The 9,428-nt window shown below is 41.3% G+C and overlaps 1 protein-coding gene across 1 annotated transcript in view; it reads right to left on the bottom strand.

The window, feature by feature from the left end:
- Nucleotides 1–6,418: 6,418 nt before the first annotated feature.
- kiaa0319 (KIAA0319) overlaps nucleotides 6,419–9,428 on the bottom strand; it is a gene marked incomplete at its 5' end in the record, with an annotated part of 13,374 nt that continues 10,364 nt past the window's right edge. The window contains 4 exons of the mRNA XM_079503719.1: nucleotides 6,419–6,847; nucleotides 7,829–7,920; nucleotides 8,112–8,202; nucleotides 8,716–8,838. Of these exons, the coding sequence (XP_079359845.1) occupies nucleotides 6,690–6,847; nucleotides 7,829–7,920; nucleotides 8,112–8,202; nucleotides 8,716–8,838 (464 nt within the window). The 3' untranslated portion in view covers nucleotides 6,419–6,689. The remainder of the gene's footprint in view (nucleotides 6,848–7,828; nucleotides 7,921–8,111; nucleotides 8,203–8,715; nucleotides 8,839–9,428) is intronic.

The raw sequence follows: 9,428 nt of genomic DNA, 5'->3' as shown, positions 1-9,428 counted from the left end.
CCTCCACAAATGAGGAGTCGTCTTATATTCGAGACAATATTTGCAGTCACCTGTAGGTGCTCTTTTAGAGCGGTTTGGAGGGAGGGTAAGGAGTCACACTTATTATTATGCCTGTTGGTAGAGCATTCCACATTCTGGTGGCATAGCAGTAGAACATCTTTTTGTGCTGAAACAGGGTACAGTGAGATCATTGGGTCTCTTTCTGGTGTTGTGCCTGTGTGTAGGACAGTGAAGGCCTACAGGGGCGTGCTGTGTTACGGTAGGACAGATGTTGGTCCTCAGCCTCAGAAATAAGCGTCTGTTAGGTATTGGCCTCAGAGATGAACCTCTAACAGCCCTGGTGATCTTTCATCACATCCAGGGACTCGATAACTGTGGACGTAGGAGGGACTTATGAGAGGCAGACCGATGTTCTACAGAACCTTGTCAAATGCTCTGCCTGAGGTCAGGACAGTTAAACCACAAGATGGCAGCCTCAAATACAAATGCCCTCTCGGTCAGTCTGTCCACAGGGAGAGAGAGGAATTCTTCCTAGGTGGACCTCTACAGTTGTTAATGGTCGTGACACACCATGTAGTCACAGCAGGCTTCATCCATCTGAGACATCCATCAAGTCTGCTGCTAGTAGGGTTGTCAAGTCCGCTTATTTCCCGCAACTTTTGTCTTGTTTTTTTCCAGATTTGGCATATTTCTCTCGCAAGAGTTGGCTTGTTTTTAGAGGTGGGCTGGCTTATTTCTCTCATGAGAGTTGGCAACACTGGCTCCTAGCAGGGCCTGCACATTTGCTGAGGAGATGGACACCTCTGAGGTGTTGTAGGCAAACCTCACCAACATGTCCACCACCTCACGTTCCACTACATCAAGGTAAACCCTTTCTTGTGTGGACTCCAACATGCCAGTTGTAAACATCCTCTCAAAGTAAAACATCCAAAAACTCATTAATGTTGACTTTGACTCGATAAACATGAAGTTTATTCAGTTAAACTCACTATTTATTCAGTGAAGGCTGTAGCATAATAATAGTAACATAATAATCATAATAATGATAATAATAATCTTCCATATTCTTCCACCGTCCGGTCAAAGAAGTTCTCCATTGTTTTTTTTTAAGAAAAGGGTACACATCCGGGGAAACCATGGACCATATATATATATATATATATATATATTATGGGGAGAAATAGACCCGCGACACACTGTGAGGTGCCTGGACCGCTAGACCAGCAATCTGGGCCTGGGTTGAATATTTCTAAGCAATGTAGGACAGGTGAGAACTGTGGTTTAGTGATCACACTCTTCCTTGTGTCTGGCATTAATAAAGGATTCCCCATGGAGAGATCTTCAGTCTCATTTTCTTCGTCCTCCCAAACGTCTTGGTCTGCAGGATCCTTAGCCATCTGTGTTTATGTACCACTGACCTAGCCTGAATGGCAATGGCACACAGTGAATGTAAACTAAAAGGAAAAAAACAAGCGCTCCTTACATCCGACCGGACGAAGGCTTTAAAGTCCACTCATTCCATTTACAGGGCCTCCAAAGAGTCCTGGATTGCTATTTTTCGTCACTACCTCACCATGCCGGGAGTGGGTAATTTGTGTGCCTGCTGCCTTCCTTGGATGTGGTAGCCGTTTCTCAGGTTCCCTCTACGTACATAAGCTATCCGCCTCTCGTGAACCCTCAGTAACGTGATCCACCGCCGTCTGAGATTGTCCCTCAACACTCTGATCAGGACGCATCACAACCTCCAGCTCCATATAGTGTCCCAGTCCCTCCACTGTGTCCAGATGAACCCTAGTTTGACCAATCGGCTACAGATGCCTCTCCTATTGTACCTCCGATGGCATCAGACTTCAGGTCTTTGGGGTAATGAGACAGTTTTGGTCCATCTGAGTCTGGACGCTTATAGAAGATCAACTATCCTGAGCCATCCATGAAGTATCGCAAATTCACAGTTTTAGTCTCCCTTTGCTGCAGTTAAAAAAAGGTATCATGTTGTCTGATGCCCTCTGATTTGATTGGCTGAGCTGACGAGCCTTCTCAGTCAATAGTGTAGCATCGGTCACTCTGTCCTTGATCTCCACATTGGATGGCATGATGCTACGTCTTGAAAAAAGGAAGGAGGTTGCACAGCTCGTAGTCACGATGCAAAATACTTTTTATTTTAAAGATGACCAACGTTTTGGCAACAAATGCATTCTTCAGGGTATGAAATATTGATATTCTAACTAGTTAATTTGTCTGACTTGCTCGGGAAGCTTTATCAGAGCCATGTCGTAGGCGTTCTGGGATTTCCTCAATCTTCCCTTTCATTCTTTCAACTCTAGCCTTCACTTCACTGTCTTGAAGCAAAGTTTCCACATTCTTCATCTTGATATTCAATTTGTCCATTGGCTCCCGGCTGCTGCCCGCTCAGAGAGTACAAAACTCTGACGCTGGCCTTCAAAGAAAACAAAGGAATGGCACCGCCTTATCTTCAAAGTCTGATCGGACCCTACAAACCACCTTGCGCGCTCAGACTCCCAGACTCTTCTCCCTTCTGGCCCCAAAACTATGGAATGAACTTCCCATTCCCAATCTTCCGCCCTAGTCTGAAAAGTCACCTCTTCAGACTCCATCTTGGCCTGTAGCACTTGCCGTAGCTCTTGCACTAGCCTCGACGACCTTAACAGGCGTATGCAAAGGCTAAAACGAATGTAATTTAGATTTACTAGACCGGTGTCCGGCTGTAAAGCACTGAGTCGGTAATGATGGAAGTTGGAGATCCATGCCCCACCCGGCTATGCAATACCCATTGTACCCATGTCAGAGTACCCGTTCCACCCATATGTCTGTGACCCTTTTATGCCCATATATGGAGATTTCTGTATCTGTCTCTGTGTCCCTTTATTCCTATATATGGCGTTCTGTGTCAGGCATGCCCAAATTTAGAGTGTTGTGATGTCAGAACAGGCCAGCTCCATATATGGACCCCGGGACCCTGTCCAGAGCCCATGCAGAGGCTTTTTGTGGCATTTCTGGACATCCGTCGGTCCGACCGACTTCGACACAGTGTGTGTCGAATTTGAAGTCGGTGGGGTGAACCAGTAGCACTCTATAATGTATACTCACTGTGCAGATAATTTACTGTTAGACAGATATCATGTTCTTAGCTTGCTATAATATGATTCTATCTGCAAAGTGTTCTAGACATGTTATGAGCTACTTTCTGTCAAGAAATTCCTTGCCGGTGATTTAAGTGTCATAGTTCGGAAGCGCTCGCTTTCAGCAAAGCATCGTCCTGCTGCCTCCTGCATTATGTCCAAATTCAAAACGGGTGGTACGCAGGGCCGTTGAGTGATATTCAACAAGCACTACCTCAGCATTACTCGAGTGACCTGACCCTCAAGGCTACATTTGCTAACTCAGAGCTAGGCAAAGCAGCATTGTCTGTCTGTGCTCCATTTGGAATGAGCTCCAGAAGTCCTTAAAAATCAGATAACTGCCTTCCTTGGGTCAATTCAGGGAAATGATTTCTAGCACTTGTGTTCAACAATGTAACTTTTAATTAATTCTTGGTCTATCTGTTATAGTTTTTTTAGTTTTGAGTACTTTCTGTCTTCCGATTCATATACTTGATATTGCTGTATTTAAATGTATATTGTTGATGTGTTGAAAATGAGGGCCTGAACCTCAATTGTACTCGGAGTTTAAATAAAGGTTGTGATGACTACCACAGTGGTCCTCCATTTGTGACAAAGATGTCCGTCCAGTCCAGTATACTCATTTCGCAATGTTGGCTGACCGGTAGTGGTGTAGTCCAGCAGCCGACAGGCTTTTGTTTAAAGTGGGAAATGTGGTATATAGTCTTTTTTTTTATTGGCCTAAAATATTGTCTATATACATACATTCATGAATCCACTTGCTGACCGGCTGTCGGTATTGAGCAATTTCTTTTATAGGGGTTTCTTATGACCCTACCATTAACATCGTATTAAGGCAAAAATGTCAAATGTAAAACTTTATGCTTTAAAGGGATCCCTGGCTAATAAGACATATGCCTTAAAACATTATACTTGCCCTCTACAACTAAAATAAAAACACCTTAAATATTTTATTTCATAAATAGAGAATCTTTTACTCGATAGGAGATGCTCCTGTCGCAAGTTGATGAAGTCATATGCCCATAATGGTCTAGCCCTATGGAATGCATAATAAAAAACAACGTAATACTTCCTAAGGATAATATGAGCATCAAAGCAATATTTTAAATACCTTTTATTAAGATGTGCATTCCACATTCCATAGGGCTGGACCACACAGACATATGACATCATCAACTTGCGACAGGAGCCGTTCCTATTGAGTGAAAGATTCTCTATTTATGAAATAAATAAAATATTTAAAGTGTTTTTAATTTTAGTTATAGAGGGCAAGTAAAATGTTTAAGGCATATTTGTCTTATTAGCCAGGGATCCTTTTAAGTAGTTAATGCATTCCAAGTATAGGGCGTGGCTCTTCATGGCGTTGCTTGATAGCCACGCCCTAAAGAAGACGTGACTGTCGAAACCGGTCGGCATTTGGTGGCTTTTAATTGTTTTTAAATGTCTAGTAATAAAGGCTTTTTAAATGAATCCTTGCGTGAGTGTGCTTGAAGAAAGTTACTAATGAGAGTCTGGAGATCTCTGGTGGAGCTGTTGCCCCTGTGACCCGACTACGGATAATCGGTTGAAGATGGATGGATCATGGTCAGTATCGATGTCAGTAATACAGTAAGCTATCATGGTCAGTATCATGAAAATGTTCACTACAGCTAGTACTACACCTTCTGGCTTCATCTCAGCATTGTGATTACAGAATGCAAATTAAATTGAGCCAGATGATATATACCGGTAAATAATTTACAATTTACAAGCATATACCCCTATGCACAATTTATTATAGTATTATGGTCATATCAAACATCAACTCAAAATACAGATCTGCTTCACTTCAGTATTTCCAAACATTGCCAGCACAAAGAAATATATTAATCTAGAAGTAAAGCTGTTCTTGATGGTCCTTTGATGTGTGAAATGTTACGACAATATGAGTTTGCTCTATTAACAGGGTTTTGAAACAAATATTTTCATCAAAGACAACATGTGCCTTGCTAAATATGTCTCTCACACCTCAGAGATAACTATTTTATAACAATTTCTTCACCTGGATAAGACCACAAAGCTGCAATTATTAATTACGGTAATCACTTCCTTAAGTAATTAAGTAATTAATAATTATGCTCAGCACTCATGCTGAGCAAAAATGATTGTTAAAAATAACTTACATGAAAAGTAAAAGAGTATAAGATAGGCCTACTAACTAGTGTCGATCTTGTTCACTTGAATGGTAATTTAATAGTCAATTATCAGCAATCAAAAAATGGATGATGTGTATGCATTATTCATCCATATGCCCAGTATATTGTTCAATGATTTTGACTGTTTGCTGTGTAATTAAACGATGTCTGAATTACAGTATGTTTTGATACTGAAAGTAGCAAGTATTGAATTTAATATCAAGCTTTAAATATGTTGGCACAAATTGCCACATTAACAGCAATATAACATCTTGTACAGATGTGTTTATGTTCTTATCTTTGTCTGATGTAATGCAATACATTCATTATCTGAAAAGTGTTCTGGTGTATTAAACAAACTAATCAAATTAAACAGTTGACCCAGTAGGTGCCAAAATCAATGCATCCCATTAGAAACTGCTCTGCGTGACTTAGTTTGCACGTGTTATTCCATGCATGGTTCATGCTGTCTTTCAGATCATTATGAGAATGATATCTCATACCTTACCATGGTTAACAAGTTAGTCCTACTGTGGGAAGCTTGATAAAACGACATTGAAACTGACCACATTGGTACCCTTGAGTCGTTTTAAAACCTTTACTTGGTGAGCATACAGACCCCCACAATATGTAACTGTTTTGAATCGTTTTGAAATTTGTCTTAGCTTTTTATTTGTAATTCACATGTATCTTGTTTTTCTTTTCCTGATCTTCTGATGTATTGTGATGTTTTTTTCTATATTATTGTGTTATTCAACGACACTGAAAATGAGTTTGAAATACTCAGTGTAATTTCAAGAATAAACAAAACTTGAATGAATAAATCTCATCCCTGTGGTCTCTAACACATTTGAAAAGACATGACTTATTTACTGTTAATTAATCCATATCGGAGGGCATTGCTCTCTTCCAAGACAGTCCTCTGTCTTCTTTGTGTATCTGCGCACCCATAATGTAAAGGTGTGGTGTAATTTCATTTGAATCAACTGAAATATTGAGAAATATTCTCAAGTCTAAACGTTCTTAAATTAGCTGAATATTGCAGTTGGTTTAGTTTATGAGACAGTGTATTTACATTTTCATTCTTGGTATCCATATTTGAGGTAAATCCATTTTCATTGGACCTGTATCTGACCCTCCTTTTTGTTTGTGCCCCATTGCATCCATTATTTGTCTACAAATTGCACACTCAAACTTCACTTGGATCATCTCCGATTCCCAGAGACTTCAGTCCAGGAAGTCATGACCTACCTGTGTATTACAGTTACAGACAATCATTGCCACTTCCAGGGTCTGGTAAAAAATGAGTTTAACTCCCTGTGTGAAGTTGGACAAGTCATTTTTTCAAGTCATCTTATACTTCTTGTTCCACCTGTCAGCCAAAAGCATTCCCGTTGCGGGTGGCATGAGCATGGGATCTGTTTCTGCTACGGATGGGTCTGTCCCGGCTGAAGATAGTGTCCTGATCACTGTCCAGCTCAGACTCAGACATCATCAGACTGGAGTTGTGCTCTGTGCTCCGATGTTTGATACCTACAGAGAAATGAGAGAGATGTCAAGACAGTGAGGACACAGATAGAGTGAGGAAAAGGTCTCAAGATGTTATTAGACATTATTATTATTATGTAAGGTATTAGACATTTCACTGAAAGATTACCGAACCAAACTGTGATTTGGCATCACAGTTTGGTTCGGTAATCTCTCAGTGCAACTGAGGTCCAAATTGTTCAGATTGGTGCAGACTGCAGGGAAGATCATAGGGGTAAGACAACTCCCCTCAGTCTATTTATGAGCAGGCTACACTAAAACAGGCTAAACAAATAGTCTGTGATGTTACCCATGTTTTAAATGGAGAGTTTGTACTTCTGCCCTCTGGGAAAAGGTACAAAGAATCAAAAATCAAAGTAAGAAATCGTTTACTGGCATCAACTAAAATGTTGAACAAAGCTCTGAAACAGCAGTGACTGTGAGAGGTTATTATCCACACTGTGTGTGCAATTGTGTAATGTTGTGTCTCCCTCTGTTATGTATTTTTGTTTGTCACTGATGTTTTAAGTGTGGCTGCAGCTGGGGTGAAAGCCCAAGACAAATGTCCCTTGTGGACAATAAAGTTTACCTTGACCTTGATTAACATATGGTTGAAGAAAGGTTGTCCAGAGCCACAGATCCGACCAGGGCTGGACTGGCCACCGGGCATACCGGGCATTTTCCCGGTGGGCCGCGACCGTAGGGGGCCGCCATTTTTTTTTATTATGACAGGCAGGCAGGCCAATAGGCGGCAGGCCACCAGGAAAGGTCCGGGCGTGCTGCCATTCTGGGGTAGCGCCCCCCCTGACCCCCCCCGGCGGTGCAGTGCAGGGGGGGGCCACATAATATTATGTTGCCTATCTGCGCGCTGGTTGTGGTGGGCCGGTCTGGGCCAAATTCACGCGAAAATGCCCGGGCCGAATTTTTGTCCCAGTCCAGCCCTGGATCCGACCATACATCAATGCATACATTAGGCTTCAGACTCACTGTATTTGGGCCTGAGTTCCACCCTCTCCTGCTCGTCCATGTTGTCCAGGATGGTGTATTTAGTTTTCTTCCTCACCTTGGTTCGCCGCCTCCTAAGCGGTCAACAATATTTACATTGAAATGTAAACCATTGAACACTGCAAGTCATGACTTGTGTAACTTAGACTTGTTTGCTTAACGTTTGCATGACAGCAAGTGTAAATCGTAAATCGTATACTGGTAACAGTATATCAGAATAAAAATATTTGTGTAAAATCATTACAGTGGTAGTATGTCTGGTCACCTCTTGCAGCAGCAGATCAGGGTCCAGGTGGCTGACAGAACAAAGACCATCACCATGAAGCTGGAGAGAATGACATAAAGCACTCTCCACTCTAGGAAGACAAGCACAGGTCATCTACAGAGTGCTGAACAGTGCTGAATAATAAATGTAGGCAAACTTTTTGATTTGTATTTATTTTTTCATACAATGCTTATTTTATTCATTTATTTATTAGTTTTTCTTTATTTTTCCAGGGCTTGGAAATGTTCAGATACTGGTAAGGTGACATTTCTATAACATGACATATGTGTCGTGCTGCAGACCACTAACTGTTTTTCTGTACATAAAGAGTAAATAAAGTAACACAGTACGAGTACGTCTACTGCTTTTTCACCTGTGTAAGTAAAAACATTACAGTTTTTCAGGAACTTTTGCCCAGATCCGACACCTTTCTAGATGTAAAGGCGATTTGAAATATTTGTTACAAGTGTAGATTTAGATTATTATTACAAAACATACATTATATTAACCAATTACTTGTATCCTTGGTCTACTAAAAAAATAGCCGATGTACAAGTTCACAAATCAGAGTAGTTCTTCCACCACTGGTCAACAACAACCTTACCACAATTGCTCTCTCCGTCTCCAAGGAAAAGGCGGATGAGGTTTTCGGTCCAGAAGGGGTCACAGACACACTCCTTGGTGATAGGGTCGCACTGGCCATGCCCAGAACAGCGTCGCAAGCACACTGACAAATCACAAGATAACGTAAACTTTTTTATTTGGATAACTAGTTATAATCTTAACACTAGGACGTTATGGCAGTAGGAGACTGGGGAGTGGTCATGATGTGTTATGTGGGGTGCGGTTGGGGTATGGAGGTGCTTTCAGGTATCCTGGTTAAACACTCCCCCATAAAAACATTTCATTCCTTTCTGCGAGAGAAAGGAATGAAATGTTTTCAAGGGGGAGTGATTAACCAGGCTAGCTTTCAGGTAGGATGGGGCTGAACACCCAAAGGGTGACGTTTCTTCCTAAAGGGGAGTTTTTCGTTACCATTGTCGTAATATTATATTGCTTGCTCTGGGTGGATCTTTGTTGGTTGTAAAGTGTCTTGAGACAACTTGTTGTGATTTGACACTTTAATAAAATTGAATTGAATTGAATTGAAGGGCACTTTTTCAAGTTAACAAAATACATAGGTAGGTGAGGAATTTTTGTTTTCTCCCTAGTCCCTCCAGCGTGTTGTTAGCTAATGTTATAGTGCAAGGGTCTTCAACAGGGGTCCAGGACCCGTAGTGGGTCCTCACAAGTTATTACATAGGGTCCGCCAAATGT

Source organism: Electrona antarctica, assembly GCF_951216825.1.
Source record: "Electrona antarctica genome assembly, chromosome: 6".
Classification (NCBI taxonomy): Eukaryota; Metazoa; Chordata; class Actinopteri; order Myctophiformes; family Myctophidae; genus Electrona; species Electrona antarctica.
Note: the sequence above shows the minus strand (reverse complement) of the source record. Positions and strands in the feature narration are given on the sequence as shown.